General features: G+C 37.4%; 1 protein-coding gene across 3 annotated transcripts in view; it reads right to left on the bottom strand.

Moving 5' to 3' along the window:
• The window catches only part of Ptpro (protein tyrosine phosphatase, receptor type O), a 265902-nt gene that overhangs the window by 103381 nt on the left and 144572 nt on the right, over positions 1–17949 (bottom strand). For all 3 annotated transcript variants that reach the window (XM_023709537.1, XM_004626095.2, XM_023709538.1), the window contains exons 3-6: positions 8056–8214; positions 6313–6465; positions 4378–4812; positions 1881–2042 (exon numbers count right to left, since the gene is read on the bottom strand). In XM_023709537.1, coding sequence (XP_023565305.1) covers positions 1881–2042; positions 4378–4812; positions 6313–6465; positions 8056–8214 — 909 coding nt within the window. The remainder of the gene's footprint in view (positions 1–1880; positions 2043–4377; positions 4813–6312; positions 6466–8055; positions 8215–17949) is intronic.

Here is a 17949-nt window from a genome sequence, read left to right as displayed (position 1 = left end):
AGAAGAAATGAATAAACAAATAGCATAACCCTAGCCTTTTAGAATTTGGTATGAGAAGCTAAATAAACTAAGTATAGAAAAATTCTCCACACTAAATTCTGCATTTTTGTGTCGTGTGCTATGAAACAAGTCAGAGGAGAGAAACATCTAGCCCAGCAGGAGTCACAGATCGGTGTTAGTGGGAGCCGCCACGCTTGGGCAGCTTGCACTGGGGCACGCCGGGATTGCTTGGTTAGCAAAGCCTCTTTAGCCTCATGGGAAGAATGGAGCATCCACCTTTGTTCCTTACTCTGGGCAATCTCGCATCAAAGATCTCCCATATTTGAAATTCATGCAAGTTAATTACCAATATCCTTTCTGTATGTCTGATGGCTATCTCAGGCTTCTCAGCAGTGGGGACTTTGTTTCTCTGGCAGGAAGTACTGAATTTAGCTCCTTCACACTGACCTACAGTCCTCCTCCCCCTCTGAAAATATTTTATATCCAGACAAGGTCTTCCCTCATCGCTAATTGGCCCAGGCTGGGGTTGAACTTTTGATCTTCCTGCTTCACCCTCCCAGAATGCTGCTATTACAGGTGTGAACCACCACACCTGGCTTTGTTTTTGATTTTTTAAGTGAAAAGTGTTATACTGAGACATTTTCAACCTTTTCTTTTTGGTATTCCTAGGTTTCGAATTAGCACCTTGTACACACTAGGCGAGTGCCCTACCACTGAGCCAAGAGTCCTAAACTTTATTATTATTATTATTATTTTTGTTTTGGGACAGAGCCTCCTCATATTGCTCAGGCTGGCCCTGACTTTGTCATTGTCCTGCCTCAGCCTCCTGAATAATTTCTATTACAGTCACACTCTACCACCCTTGGCTCATTTTCAGTATTTTCAATTTCTATATAAACTGATCTCCTGCCTGCCTCTGTGTAGCCTTTTCTGTCCACTCATGAAGGACATTTGGAGACCCAGTGCTATTTTCCATTAAAGAAGAAGATAGAGTATTTGGTGGTCATTTCCTTCCAAGAGCAATTTTGATGCAGGTTTTCTGATTTTTCTTCCTGCTCATCAAGAGGAATAGTGAAGGGGGCCTGCCCCTTAGCTCAGTTCTTTAAGTGGCTGCTTCAACAAAGCAGTCAGGCTCAGGTTGCTGTGGTTGGATCCTCACAACTCAAGCCAGCCAAACCTGCCCTGAAGGCATTTGGAGCAAAAAAAAAAAAAAAAAAAAAAGAGGAATAGTGAAGTCCTGATAAGTTGCTCACTGCTGTTTACATCTAAGCTTCCAGTAAACAGAATCAAGGTAAAAGGATCAGAGAGACTTATTAGGCTCAAATAAATGCAGGCTAGAGATGTAGTATTGCTCTGTGACTAGCCCACACGGACACCGCAGGTGCCATCCCAGGACTTGATGTTGGGGCCTCTACGATTACCCAGCCTGTGCTTTTTTCCTGCTAACTGCATAGTGACCACCCAGTACAACTGCATCTAAATCCTCGACTCCAAGTGTCACACTCTAATGAGATTTTTTAAAAATATAATTCTATAATATTACATTTCACTGTAGCCTCAAAGAAGCCATATTTCCCAGACTATGTGTCCTTGTCCTTGGAGAGTTTGTCACGGCTAAGGTGGAAGGTCGGTTTAATAAATGTTCAATTATCACAATAGAAGAAAAGTCATCATGTTAAATCCCTGGATAGTGTGTTACCATTAAATATGTAAGCCTATTTCTTCTGCTGTCAAGGGCTCACGGACGTGGGCCTCTCCTGACCTTGAAGACTCCTCCAGACCCCCGAGGGTTGTGACTAGCTAACATCCAAGCTTCATTCACCTCCCACTCTCTTTGTTCTAGCTGGCCTATAACGTAGCATCATCCCTTTGCCACTTACTGATATAAAAGCTGAGTGATTTTGCAGACTGGCTCTTACGAGGTCCACAAAGTCCTGAGGAGCTAAAGGTTGTCACGGATAACTTATATTTCCCAGGCTCCTTCAGCTCTGCCACAAATTCGTGTGCTTCTTCATCCACCGTCAGATATTCAGTAAAATTCTCTAAATAATATAAAAAATATAATGTAAATTGCTACCATGAGAGGGCTCTGGGTATAGACAAAGCAATTAAATACAAACATAGGTATTTGTCGTAATAGCTCTTTTTTTCTTTCAAGTTCAGTTAATCCTCATCAACTAAAGATTTTACAAATAAAAAAGGTGAAAAAGGGGTCAGATTTTCTTCAAATACTTTAAAATATCAAAGCTAATATATGCCATTCAAATCAAAACCAGGGGTAGGTTTATTGCATGTTCTTGTGTTCTTTTACCCAATAAAACTTTATGCATTATAGAAAAAGTATGTTGGGATAGGATAACAATCATTGGCTTTTTCATTTAATGTGAGACATAAAAAATAACACCAGGATCAGGGAGATAGCTCAGTGGCATAACCACTTGCCTGGCAAGCTCAAGGTCCTGAGTTCAATCCCTAGTACTTCAAAAAAGAAAAAAGAAAACAAAAGAAATAGCTAACACTAAATATCTTATGGGTTCTTTGTTGTAGCATTAAATATTAAGACATGCTTTAAAATATACTGAATTAAGGGCCGGCCAAAAGTTCAGGGGATTAAAGCACCTGCAAGCAGGCGCACGGGCTGGGGGTTCTATTCCTGGGCCTGCCATGCTGGCCCTGCCCCCAGGGCAAGCTGAGACAGCAATTGAGACTAGGTGTGGTAGCACATGCCTGTAATCCCAGATTTTGGGAGGCTGCAAAGAGGTGGGTCACTATGAGTCTGACCTAATAGTGAGACCCTGAACACCCTGTAGATTCTTCCCTAAAATACAGAATAAATAAATAGATAAATAAATACAATAAAATATACTGAATTATTCCCCATTAAAGAAATATGGTATGCCATGTTTTTCTTCATCTTTTTGCTCCCAGGGCTCTTAAAATAAAGATCATATTTTTTACATTTTTCCAGCACCTATCTCCTGCTGCTTATTGTTTTAGCTGAAGATGTTATTATCAGTTGGTACCCGTAAGAGTCTTTGAAGGAACACACTGTACTGAGATAAAAGCATGATTGAGTCTTCGTGGAAAACAGCAGTAGGAAAACATTCTGAGTTACAAGGTGTGGTTTTTCATAGAATAAATTGAAGAATAGACAAGTAAGAGACAGATTTAAAAACAAGCAATTTCAGACAAATGAGTTTTTACTCAGATAATTGGAAGTGAAAAGGATTTCAATTTTGTATAATATTTGGGTATGGTGCTTGCTTGATCATCCAGCACCAAAGAATCCATAAATGTAGCTCATTCTAGTCAATAAAATAGAGCAAATAATATGTGACTACATCATCCTAATGTTTCACCATGAAAATAAGGCTGCCATTGCAATTTTGAGTTTTGACAATTTGACAACTTTTGCCACCCAAACTACTAGACTGCAAAATACAAAATGAAGTATGTTATTGTAAACACAGAACAAAAATAACCATACCAATCTATAAAGAATAATTGAGGTATGCCACAGCTCTGTTTTTGTGAATTACTGGGCTAAAATGTAAACAATGAGTCTCGAAGGCTGGGTAAGTGAATACAATCTACTACCCAGTAGCTATCACAGTACCATCAGTTGCTGCATCGTTCCCAGTTTCCTTGCAGCCCCCCTTTAGGAATTCAAGGAACACATTCAGAGGGTGTATCCTAAAAAGACTAAGAGGAGCTGGGCAAACTGAACCCAGGTCTCAGACTCTTGGAGGGGTAGTCATTTTATCAGAAGGATTCTTTTACTGCATGCTTCATAAATTTGCACATAAGAAAACAAAATTTCTCCAGCAAATTCAAGAATATTCTATGACAGTGATATTTTTAAGTCAAAATATTTCCATACACAGTCATACCTAGGGTTCCCAATTTTAATTTTTTTCTATGATTTTGGAAAAGGTGGCCATGTTTCAGTTTCTATTGGAAACATGGCCTCTGTCTCTGTGTGTCACCCAATGTACATTTTGAAAACAAAAATAAAATTTTACCAAATGCTTTTGTTTGTGAACTGAGGTACCACTATATATGGATTTTCACTGAAGGCTTCAGATATGTGAAATGCTGGGCAGTGAAATACATATAACTTTCAGTAATTATGATTTGTGAACCTCTCAAGCTTTCTGATTTGGATTTAACCTATTCTGTGTGGTTTTCTGCTCTTACCATGCATGGAATATTCATTACTTTCTATTTCATTTTTTCTTTATTTTGTTTGATGTCTTTAACCATTTTTCTTTAGATAGTAACTCTAAGTCTTCCTTTCTAAACTTAAATTTTAAAAAAAAATTCAATTTCCATTCCTTTGTGCCACTTTTTATCTCTTCTGATTTCTTACTATTTTACCTTCTCTTTCTATAAGAATGTGGAAACCATCAAAGGCAGTAGGTGGCTTGGGCGGTAACCAGCTCAGTATCATTTGCACAGGGAAGAAAGTCAAAGAGCCCGATGTTGACTTCTCAATCTCGCTCCGGTTTCCGGATTCCATGGGCAGGACAGCGACAAATTCATCTTCGTTTTCAGGAGTTGCCGATGCACTGTCCCACCAATAAGGCTGAGACGTGGTTTCATAGTCACTGCTGTTGAAATCGGGCCATCCTGACGAAGTATTGCCAGAGGGACTCTCTGGAGTGTCATCTGTGAAATGGAAGAGTTTGTCTTTTCCTGTTGAATCTTGTGATTTGATGAATGATTCTTCTGGGAAACTGCCACTCTGTTCTTCCCAGTTCTGTTTGTTCAGGTTTGCAAAATGAACAGAAATATTTCGAGGTGGATATGGGGCTGTAAAACAGAGAATTTTCATTTTTAAAAAAATTTAACACTATTCTACTGCTTATTTACTCTAGAAATGAGTCAAATATACAAGCAGATTCACAAAATGGAGTTTAAGTTTGCTCCTAATAAATAGGAAATTTACATGAAGAACAATTGTGGTTTTAAGTAGACATGCTTCTTACATGTAATGGATCATGAGGACGTATTAGCAAAATACCAGTCATGATGCAACTACGCCAAGTTGTGATATGATGGAAGTGGTAATTTAATCCAATACAAAGCAAAGTTATGGAAATATTCTTCAGTTTAACATACTCTCACTTTAAAAAAAAAGTGTCTCTGCCTCTGGATCATAATTTGTAGAAAAACACCAAATATTTCAGTTCTAGCTATCAGCACAAGAATGTTCCATGTGACAAGCGCACACTGCACCTACAAGCTGTGCAGACACAAATTGCCTTTAGAGGTGTTGATATCTTTGTTGGAAATATAGCTTCACTCTGCACTTCTCTAAAATGAAATGTATGAGCACAAAATGGATTTATGAGTTACAGAAACAAGCACATGCTGCATGATCTCTGCCCACAGTGGTTGCCAACTGTCCTTCACACAGCAGCTCGACTACCAGTGCCTCCAATAAGGATCAATCTTCCCTTTTGTGCTGTTAAATATCTTCAAACCTCTTTTGTCACACTTATCTTGTTCTGTCTTGTACTATTGCTGTTTGTACAGTTTTTGTACCATTTTTTGAGGACAGGGGCCCTGTGTCTCACCAGGCTTAATTAATAAATATGTCTTTGCTTGAAGTGAATAACAAAAAGCACAACAGAACATTCCATGTTGGCAAGGGGTGATGGGGCTGCTCAGCTGAAATGATTTCCTTTCTTGGCCTAAAGAATGAGAGTCAAGACTCCTTAGACTTCCGAAGACTTAGCATCTTGGGGAAGACCTGCCAAACTCTGCGCTCATGCTGGGACAGTCAGTGCCGCTTACACTGGTGATGGGTGCTAGGTAAATAGACATTTATATTATCCGTCATATTATTAATTCTTCTTCTTATTGATTCTATTAAAATTAACTACTGTAAGTTTTAGAAACATCAGAATCCCAATAATTTCTTTTTAATAATCTGATGATCTGTATTACAATGTCTATTCTCTGTTTTTTTCTGCTATTGGACATTTGTCAGGTTATAGAATAATAAATCTCTTATTAATCCAGTTAAATTACTTGACTATAACTCTTATTAATGTTATAAATCTTTCAATTTGAAGATGATAACACTGGTGATATGGATGTATTTTAGATTTTTCTCATTGAATATTTTGCTGTATTCTTTTACAGTGATTTAAACTTTTTATATTATTGATAACATATGTATACTTTAACACATATACTTATTTTTCTTAGCTTTGTAGACTATTTCTTAGAAAAACAGAAAATAAATATGTCAACATGCAACTTAATGACTTTTTTCTCTAAGTTTGAGTTTTTCATTAGATTTACCAGTTCTGTGCTGCTTGGGTTCATGACTGACACCACTATACTCCACGAGGGTACTTTTATTAAAAGTTGCTTCAGACACCAGCTGAAAGGTGATGTTACTATAACATATTCCTGGCAGCCAATGATTAAATACTGTTTTTCCCTTAAAGAAATCTGTGAAGAGAAAAATCAATTACATTAAAAGAAAGATCTTTGAAATGTCACACACTTGTAGAAAGTTCTAACCAATTACAATTCAGTATCTATAAAATAATATTTTGTTCAACTTCTAGAATGATCAATAAAAAATCAGAAGGCTAGAGATGAACTTTTGAATCTTTACACTCAATCCCGATGATCTTTCTTTCTGCTAGAATTTCAAAGAGTGCAATATTGGAGTTAAATTTTTATTATAAGATTGTTCAAAGGGAAGGATCAACTGGGAGGGGGGAAAAGAGAAAAGAAAGAAAGCAGGAAGAAAAAAATATGTATCTACACAGTATAGCTTGGATAATTGTGTTGCTGATTTCTACTGGTTTATTGAAAGGAACAGTTAATGCTCCATTTTTTTCTCTTTTTAATATTTTCAAACCAATTTTATATGCTATATCTGGTAATCTGAACAACTAATTTGAAAACAACAGTATACAATATTACAACCATTGTTGAGTTCCTATCATTTTGTTTAGTGAAATTCTGTACCGTTTCTATTTATTTTTTTACTATTTTTGTTCTTTTTTACAAAAGAACAAAAAAGTATGAAATATTGCACATAAAACTATAGATATTAGGCTTATGTTAGCCATTGATTTTAAGATGAAAACCAAAGTATTTTACTACTTTATGACCTAAGAAATAGTAACTTTACAAGAAATATTTTAGCTTATGGACACTAGCCTATTTTATAGGTATACTGTTTTATCTTCCAATAATAGGCAGAAACTGTTCAAAGAAAGAAGAAAATAAAACTTTATTTTAAAAACTTTTTGAAAATTTATTTTAGTACAGGGTCTCACTACACAGATCAGACTTATAGTGATTCTTCCGTTTTCAACCTCCCAAGCGCTGGAAGAAAGTACAACTTTAGACTTCACTTAGAAAGTCAAAAAAAGTTTAAAAAACAATTCATGTCTAAAGAAATTAAGGAAACAAACTAAAAACACCCAAGCACTTGAGTTGCTGTCTTAGAATACTTTGAATGGTTTATCACCTGGGCTCTTTTTTTTTTTTACCTTCCTTCCCCAAAGGTTCTACCAAAACAGTACAAATAATGAGGTCACATTTGGTATATTTAATGTTCTTGTTAAGTTGGCCAGATAGGCCAATATATACAAGACGAAACTAAAAATGGTTGCCTTTGCCTTTGGAAAGGCATCTTGAACATCTTCAAAGTGACCCTTGGTGGGGGCAGCCCTCTTGACACCATCTGCTAATGTCCTTCTAGCATCATGGGTGTGGTTGCTTTAAACTTCTTTGAATTTATTTCCTGCAACGGACACTCTGCCTTGGGGAAAAATAACATGTAATTGAAAATAATTTGAGTATTTCTCATACTGTATGCATGACTTGCGATTCTCAACTAATGAACCAGATTTTTAATACTCTTCATAACAAGATTTTCATGAATCAGTAGCTATTTTTAATGGCTCATTTGAAGGTCAAGTAGTGAGTTATAGAATGTCTTTAAACGTGAGGGAAGAGACCATTTGGAAAAAGTCATGTAAAAGTTAATCATCACCATTTACTCATCTTTTTGTCTCTTACCTTTATAAAGCATTGTCCGGAAATCTTTGCCTTCCCAGTAGCTTATATTTACTCTTGTGAAAACGTTATATTTTTCTGGATAATGAATTTCAAACAGAACTCCTGTTTCAGGAGAAGGTTTATAGTCATATATTGAAACACTGGTCACAGGTAGAGGTTCTACAGAAGGGAAATGCGGAAAGGGGTGAAAAAGAAGAGAGAAAAGCCATTATCCGTTTTGGAAGGTACCAAGCATTATGCCACAGAATATTTATTTACATTTTTATGTTCTCTGAGTACAGATGTGTCAGTACTCATGATGTGAGTGTTCTCCTTAGCAATAATTAATAAAGTACATTTTATATGGTGATTTGTGCTTATCTAAGAACTTTCACATTCATTTTTCCACTTGCAACAACCCTGAGACGTGGTAGGAGCAACCATTCCTATCTCCACCCACAGATAGACTTAATGTTAACTCAGAGACTTTGAATTACTTGCCTTGAGCTATGTAACAAGTTTGTGGCATAGTCTCTACCTCTTGATTCCTAGTCACTTTTTTTCCCCTCCTACAAAGAAAACTTGTTATGAATAACAAGCCAATAACAGAAAGTATGTTTTGGCTCTGGTTAATGATAAATATCTACATGGTCATTTATTTCTTCATGTGAATTTAACATTTATTTTTAATGTTATATATAAAGTAACCAATCATTCAGTGTTGTAAAATGACAGTTTGCATGGTTATCAAACCACTCTACAAAGAAGCTTATAGATTTATTTCTGGTTTGCTTGAGTTGTTAATTCATCATGAAAGTTTTATAATACTCATTTAAATATCAATATATTTCTGTCTCTTGAACATATCACACTTTGGCAAATTTCTTATAAAATACTCATACTTCTCTACCCTCCTGAAGAAGCTAGTGAATAAATTTTATCTATATTAATTTTATTAAAATATTTTAAATAATTTAGCTTGGAGTCAATTATTGGCTAACTGAAAAAAAATAAGTTTAAACTATTATAGACAACTAAGTTAGATAAAAATATTATGGGCACCCACACAAGGAGAGGCTCTTAGTAGAACCTATGCAGAAGATGCCTTACAACTGTGGGAGAGACAAGCACCTCTGCTGTGAGCCAGAGTTCAAGACAAAAGATAAAACAAATGCACCAACTGACATTCTAAGTAAGTATCTATCATCTTGAGAAAGCCAGAAAGAACCACTAACCCAACCCCTGGCAAGAAAAGACCCTGTTCTATATTCATGCCCACTTACTATGTGATTCACTTCCCCCATGTGATCCTGACTTAGTCCCTTCTACCTGAGCAATTATACTTGTAATCTTACTGGTTGGTCATACTTTCGTGCCATCTCATGCCCACCTGAAATTTCTCATTTTTCCCACCTTAGACACATCTCATGTCATGGATTTGCTCTATAAAAATCCCTAGAGAAAGCAGGGGTCTTGGCAATCTACTTGGGACCCCTTTTGTCTTTCTCTTTATCAGACAGAATCCTTCTTTGCCCCAATAACTATAGGCTACTCTAAACCTTTGTTGTTCCTAAAATTCATTCGTTAAGCACAAGCTTGTGCCAGATATCTAGCAGGTTGGGAATTTCTTTCGCTGTATCAAAAGTTTTCAAATGAATATCCTTGGACAACATCTATAGCTTAAACTAAAGCAAAATACTTCAATATTACACTTTTAGACTCTTGGCAACAACTTTCAGTTGTTCTAATATAAGAAATCAAAACTTGACTTAAAAAGTAATTATTGAAAACAATCTTTCTCAATCTGTAACAATGTATTTCCTTTTATTTTCTTTTCTTTAATGTATTTAGTACAGGGTCTACAGGGTCTCACTACACAGATCAGACTCATAGTGATCCTCCTGTTTGCAGCCTCTCAAGCACTGAGATCATGGATGCACACCTCCACACCCAATCTCAATCACCGTCTCAGCTTGCCCTGTGGGTGGGGCTGGCATGGCACTCCAAGGATCCAACCCAGTCCCTGCATCTGCCTTACACAGGTGTTTTAATCCGCTGAGCTATCTGGCCAGTCCTCAGTATTTCATTCTCTTTCTCAACATCTTAACTTATTTTTGCTTTTGTTTGAAGAGATTAAGTGAGAGCTAAAGCTACATGTTAAAGCCTTGATTTTTCCTGGAACTTTTTGATGAAACGAAGTCTACATTTATGAAAATGTTAGGAAAGGCTTCTGATGCTAACACACTTTGAGACAGTGTCTCTGGCATAAAAGTATTTTATTATTTCCCCATCCCTGATCTTTTTACATAAAGGTCACATTTCAGAGTTCAGAGCAGCAGAGAAGCAGAAGGAAAAGAAGTCCGGGGAGCTTTATTGTCATTGAGGACACGGAGAGGACTGCATGGAGATGGGAGGGACCCTCCAACCTGAGAAAAAGGGAAGCTGGGGTCATATGTGTATTTGCCAACGGCAGAGTTTATGGGGCAGGTTCAGTGACAGCTAAGGAGCCGATCGGAGCTTCCCTTGTGGTGCAAAAAAGGTAAAAGGAAGCTGTGTTTGGGGTTGAGGTGGGGGTGAAGGGGCTGGCGGTTCCTAGGAAGGTAAGCTGTTGCTTTTCTTATTCAGCCATGTTGAACCAGGGCCATAATAATTTAGCAGTTTACACTCTGGTCGAAACCTATCACTGTACACTGTAGACAAACCAATCACTCTGAAAACTCTGAGATCTGAGCTCAAATCTCTCAAAGTTTTGAGTGATTCGGTCCTTTTGGCCAAAGCAGCCTAATCACTAATCAAGGGCCTCAAGGGGACCTAGCTACTGACTCCGGGTGTAGGAGAATGACAATGAAGCAAAGCCACAGAACAGCCAAGCAGTTACGCTGTCCTGCTGCGGTCCTGCTTCCCACCCTTCCCAGGGTTCCATCAACTGGAGAGAAACCTTAGAGGACCATCGACTTGCCCAAGGCCTGAGGTCCTGGCACCAAAGCTGCAAGCAAACTTTGGAATCCACAACACCCATGAGGAATTATTTCTTTTTTTTTTTTATGCCGCAAACTTTACTTAAACTTTAAACTGAAAGAATTTCTAAAATGCCTACTCTCGGGTTGGTTTTAGATATTTCTCCCCACTCGGTGTAACTGGTTCTGGCCATCTGTCAATGCTAAATTCCATGTTGAGGCTTGCTCCAGCCAAGAATTACTGCTTTTAGTAAAATGAAAGTGCTAAAAAAGCGTTGGAAATATTCTACCATCTCCCCAGTTACATGCCTCATCATTTTCCTTTTAAGAAATTAAGAGTTGTGGCATTAATTAGAGCCGTTATTATCTACGTGTATTTCAGGGATGACAAGGTTAAATGCTAATCTAAATTCAGAGCCATTTCCCTGTCAGTCGCTGCACTGCATTTTCTGTCGTTATTTTGGGAGTTACACTGGAAAAGAATTGGAGGTACTAGAAAATGTGAACCACTTATCATCTTCATCGATTACTTTCTTTAAATTAAAAAAACTAGTTAATTAATTAATTAATTAATTAATTGGTACATGGTCTCACTATGCGGCTTGGACTCACATTGATCCTCCTGTCGCAGCCTCCCCAGCACTGGGATTACAGGCGTGCGTCACTATGCTCAGTTTCGGTGGCCCTCACAGCGTGCCCAGCATCCGCTACCGCAGATTGAACTCAGGTCCCTGCATTTGCCAAGGCAGGTGCTTATATTGCCGAGCTATCTCCCCAGCCTGTATTTATTTTTCTGGAGTATGTCCATGTATCAGTCTTCCTTATTTTTGTCACCCTGAGGTGTGTGAAATTTTGCCTCATTAACTCACAAAGGAGGATTTTTTATATGGTCATCAGTCATTCAGACTCTTTGTTTAGAGTTATTTGACTATTTTCCCATTGTTTTTCAACCATTCCTGCTACTGTGTGATACAATCTTTGTCACAAGCCACATTCCTACTGTCTTGTCCTGTGCTTTCCTTTGGAGTCACTAGTGTGTGTGTGTGTGTGTGTGTGTGTGTGTGTGTGTATGTGTGTGTGTGTGTGTGTGTCTGTGTGTACTGAAATATATTTTATATTTGGTATTTTGTAGTAACTACTAAAAGATGTACCTGAGACTGCTGTTTTTCTGAAATAAAAACTAAAGAAACAATGGGGAAGGGGCCAGCAATCTTCCCTACTAATCTGATAGACCTAAGAGTATGTTTGAAGGAGGGGGAACTTGTAATTAGGTGCTTCCTCCAGTGGCAGGAGAAGGAAGAAGGGATTAAAGCCAGGTCAGAGCACTGCGTTATGTTTAGATGATGATTTGAGTCCTGTCCTGGCAGTAGAGCCACGTGCATTAAGGAGACCATAACAGCAGGCAGGCAGCACCCCCTGCCCCCATAGCTCAGGAACGGTGCTGACTCACATCTGCTCTCTTTGCACATGTTTTCACTGTTTCCTGGAACTTTTACACAGCTAAATTATACTATTCTGCCTCCAATCCCACCTTCGTTGCTCTTATTTCTTTCTGACCAAAACATCTAAGCTTGTTGGCTAGTTGATACCCAATTACGTGACAGATCACTTCAGCAAACTACAGACCATGAGGTCAAATCTGTGCTGCAGCTCGATTTGGGTTGACTATTGAGTGAAGGGCAGGCTTTGCATTTCTAAGCATCGACAAGAATTGAAAGGACAATAGTATTTCATAACACATAATAATGATATGAAATTCAAGTTTTGGTGTCTGTGAAGTTTTATGAGAGCACTGACATGCTCATCCACTTTTATTTTGTCTATGGCTGTCTTCTTCCTGTGGAGCAGAGATGGGTCTTTACAAAATAGATAATGTGACCCTCAGATATCACAGTTTAATTATCTAGGGCTTTACAAAAAATAATAATTGCTAGCTTCTAGAACAGGCTACAGATCTGAAAACAAACTTGGAGAAAGTCAGTATCCATATTAGGCTACCTACATGGGTTTTCTGGTTTCTTTGACTGAGAAGTTCAGGCTTTGAACCATTGCCCCAAGTAATGCCTGCTAACTGGTCCATTCCAGTGCAAGACTCAGCTATCCTATAAGAAAGCAGTTTCTCCCAATCAAATCTTATATCATTTCTTTCATCTGTCATCAATACTCAGTAGGTCGGGGCTGGGGAGATAGCTCAGTAGAATAAGCACTTGCCTGTCAAGTGCAAGGTCCTGAGTTCAATCCCCAGTACCGAAAAAAAATACTCAGTAGGTCAAGGTCTAAACCCCTTGCAACATAGTTTAAAGTTTCTCTGACACTTCCATCCACCTTTCCTGAAGCTCTGAAACATTCCATGCTTGCAAGCTGAAGTCAAATTCTACACTGGATTCAACCTCTAAACCATTTGTAATGATTGATACATTGTGTTAACTTGAAGTGTAGAAGTCAACTTCTACACTGGGGTACTTTCTGTTCACCAAGTGTGAGGTGATGTTCATCATGTCCCCATTCTTTTGCACATATGATTCTTTTAGACCCTGACTGTAATCTTTATCATTTTGCCATATAATCATTACACTTGCACCAGTGGTTTCTTCTGCAGTGCCTTCCCAAAGTTTTAAAAGAGGTGAGGCACTCTTACATGTAACACTTATACAATTTTAAGTCTTTCATTTTTCTTTTCCAGTATAATATTCCATGTCTGATTAAAAGTATTTTCATGTACTTTCATTTCTCTGACATCTAGACTATCACACAGAAAATGTACCTTCTAAATGAAATTAAAACTCATGGTTACCTTTATTTATAGCAGGTTTGTAAAGAATAATACATATATATTTGTAGCATATCTCCACTTGTACTGTGCAGTGTTTTCTGTCAGGCTTTCTAGTGACATGGAGACAGCTATGTTATATTACACCTCCCTAATTTCTAAACCATTTGTAATGGTTGATACATTGTGTCAACTTGAAGTGTGGAAGTCAACTTGAAGTGTAGAAGCTTAACTAAGTAACTCAGCAGTTCTACATCCTGGGGTGTAAAGGACATGCCCTTAACCTCTAAGATGTTGTACATTGTGTCAACCTGAAAAGTTTAGAAGTTTAAGCCACCCAGCAGGGAGCCAGGATCCCTACTTTATAAACATCTTGAATCTGTGCAACAGGAGGACCTGGAGAGGGTGTAGGCAGATAGCCAGCATACAATATGAGGGAGGAAATGAGGCTCGCTTTCCTCTTTTTTTGCTCTTACTGCTTTTGCTGTCTGCCACCTTGAACAGTTGCTCCTGCGCCATGCCACCCTACCTTGGAGCCAGCTGACTGTGGGCTGAAACCTCTACAAACCACAAGTTAAATAAACCTTTCCTTCCTTAATTCAGGTGTTGAGGATTTTGCCTTTGAAATGAGAGAAAAGTACCCAAGACATCATTGTTTTTAGGTATTATTTTCTCTACAGAGAAATTACTCCTTCCCTCTGAAGTACACATATTATATTTGAGGCTCTCAGCCAATTAAACATTAATCAGATGCCTGAGCCTAAGGGTTGTGAAATTCTTTTGAACTGGCCAAATGACTCTGTTGTGCTGATTTATTCTTTGCTGTTTCTCAATTTTCTGTGGAAGTACCAGGCTCAGAACACTATAGGGAAAAATCAAAGGACAGCCCTTGGGCCATCTGGTTTGTCACTGTTTCTTCCATCAACAGGAGCATCTAACGTAGTCCTTGATCACAACAAATACTTGCTTTTTCCTTCCAAGAGCAACATGTCAGCTCTGTGAGCAGATACTACAAATGCTTTCTAGATTAAAAAGTCTTTTCCATTAGAGAAATAAAGATGGCAAAAATATACCTCTAACTGATGAACACTGGTAATTTGGGGCTCGAAAGTAATCGGTCGTCAAGCTTTTTATTCAAAGAGGATGCTGAAAGCCCAGTGTCACCTGAGGCTAGCTCAAGTCTAATGTTACAAATATTTTTGGATCTTCAGATTTCACGTTCTCAACTTGTTATTGCACCTGAAACATGAGATAATGTTCTTGAACCTTTGAAAATGAGTTAGCGCTGCAACAAACAGTCACCTGGCAGTCTCTTTTCCTGGGTGGCTATGTGAGGTATGCTCAGGAGTGTGCTGAACACTGCCACTGTCTGCCATCCTACGCTGAGGAAGGCTGCTAAGAACGTGGTGTGTCCCCACCACCTCCTTCCCTGCATCTGGTGCCCTGTGACTTCTCTGGCTCTTTTCCAAAGTTGAAAAGACCATGAAAGGTAAACATTCTGAACTGATTCAGAACATCCAGGCAGTCACAATGTCAGTAAAGCCAGGAAAGCGGGCTTCCAGAGCTGTTTTAGAAAGTGGCAAACATGATAGGGTGCATGAACCCTCCTCAGCGGGGTGGGGCGTTGTATGAAGGGAGAATATTTTGAAGGGGATACATGGTAATGTGGGTTGTTATTTTTTACTATGATGTGTTTTTTAAATTAAAAGCTTCAATGTATTTTCTTATGTCATGTATGCAAAAGGGCCCCCTATCACTATCTAAATTGACAGCCATGAACTACATATAGCCTAAGAGGACTTAAAATGAGCCTAGTGCAGTTAAGGGGTTGAATTTTAAATTTTACTTAAATTTAATTATTTTATGTTCCAAAGTAAAAAAATTTGTAAATTTTTATACTGATTGAATGTGGAAATAATATTTTGAATGAAATAGAATAACTATGTTATTAATTTCACTGTATCAAATGTTTTTTGCTGTGCTTTTCAGGAAATTTAATATTATAGAATGTAGTTAATAGTGTACTTTCATTGCATAGTGCAGTCTTAATATTCAAAAGGCATAAAACAAGATCCATCTCTATGCTGTCTATAGAAAATATAGTTAAATGTGAAGGAAGAAGGCATTGAAAGTTAAAGGGTGGGACAAATATTCTATGCAAATACATACCCAAAGAAAATCAAAATAGATACATTAATATCAGACAAGAAAGACTTCATCACAAGGCATAAAAAGGTAAGGAGAAACATCACAGGTTGATGAGAGGTCAGCTCATTGAAAAAACATAGCAAGTCTTAAGATTGTCTGCAGCCAGCAGCTGAACAGCAGAGCTTAAAGACTATGCAAAGTATAAACTAAAAGGAAATAATGGAGACAGACAAATACACAGTTACAGGTGGAGTATTTTACACTCTTTTACCTGTTCCTATCAGAACAAATGCAAAGCAAATCATGAAGGATATACTGAAATTAAAATAGTCAACTTGACCTAATATTTACTGAACCTTTACCCAATAAATGCTCACAGAATAAATAGCAAGACAACCCTGGCTTGAATTTATAAAGTCTCAGTCATTTTCAAGTTGTTGAAATAATAAGAAATATGCTCTTCAATCCCAATAGCATTTACTCGAAATCCATAAAAAGAAAAATCCTCTCCAAAATTTCCAAATTTTTGTACATTCAATACCGTTCTAAGCCAGAGGTCAAAGAAGATTTCACAGGAGAAAATGGTAGCTATTTTAAACAGAGCACACTGTAAATGCTAAAATATCAGTGAGGTAGACCAGAAATCTTTTAGCATTTACTTATCAGATTTCTTTAAGAACCTCGAATAACTGGGCTGACTGCTTTAGCTGCATCTGATGGGAGTCACCTGGTGGAAACTAATAACTGTTGGGTCTGCAATAGTCATTACAGTTCTATATTCTATTTTGCTTTATCTTTTGGTATTTTTTACTTAATGTTTTGCTCAACTAACTGGAATTCTTAAGCATATTACTTAGAGTAGACATTTCTGAAATTATGAGAGTGAGTCAGAGCAGTGATTTCAAGTTTATACTTCAAGCATTATATATTTAGACCTATCATGTGACTCTAATTCTTAATTTATTTTTTAAAAATCTAGATCTTCTTCAACACAGTTTCCTAATAGGTAAGTTCTTCTTTTCATTCAATTAGTTCCTAGGTTTTATGTTTATAAATCTTGAAGATCTTGAGTCTGGTGCTGTTGTTAAGTTTTAGGACTCATTGTTAATCCTGTGGTGGCCAATGGAGACTGCAACTCATTTTTTGACAACCATATCCTCTAGCTTGGTTCCAAGTTTTTTCTTTTTTCTTTTTTTATCCTGGGGATTGAACTCGAGTCCTTGTGTATTTCTCTGAATTCAAGGCAGACAGGCTCTTGTGCCACTGAGCTATCTCCCCAGCCTTTTATTTTTTCTCCTCCTTTTAACATAGAGGACAATATCACTACATCCTTTTCCATGATCAGGGCCACAGTGACAGAACACAGCTGGGTTTTAGCAGTCATAGCCATTGGAAAGCTTGTCCTGAAGAGCAAAAGTAAGAAGAGCTTTGCTGGGCTGTTCAATTGTTCTACTGATAGACTGTGTCTTACAGATACCATTTTTTTTTAACATTCTGTGGCATATACAGAAGCATTGTATTTCACTTGGAATTAGATGTTAAAGAGTAGAGTGAAAAATAGCTATAGTTAGAAACACTCCTAAAATCCTCATAACACCAGCAGTAACTTTATGCTGAAAGATAAAAATGGCTGTATATGTATTTTTCTTGGGTAGTAAAAGTCAAATAAATAAATAAATATATATATGTATATACATGTGTATATATATATATTTCATTGTCTCTCAGTTTAGAATGTATTATTCAATTTGAATAAGACACATGTGATGATAAATTTGTTATCTCAGAAACCACATTGCTTAATATGACCATATATATTCTGGGGGGAAAAACAAACAAGTTATAATCACCCTATTAAGTTGAAAATACAGCTGAAAATCACATGACCGAATCATTAATCTGAAATTGTCGTTCAGACTCAAAACATGCTACCTCAATGAAGTTGATATTTTTTGGGTAAAACTGATTTTGCTTAATAAGAGTTAAATAGTTAATGTCACAAAACTTTGGTAAGAAGCTGTATTCCTGATACAATGCAGA

Source organism: Octodon degus, unplaced genomic scaffold (genome assembly GCF_000260255.1).
Source record: "Octodon degus isolate 3935 unplaced genomic scaffold, OctDeg1.0 scaffold00012, whole genome shotgun sequence".
Taxonomy (NCBI): Eukaryota; Metazoa; Chordata; class Mammalia; order Rodentia; family Octodontidae; genus Octodon; species Octodon degus.
The sequence above is the reverse complement of the archived record's forward strand: the minus strand, read 5'-3'. Positions and strand labels throughout refer to the sequence as shown.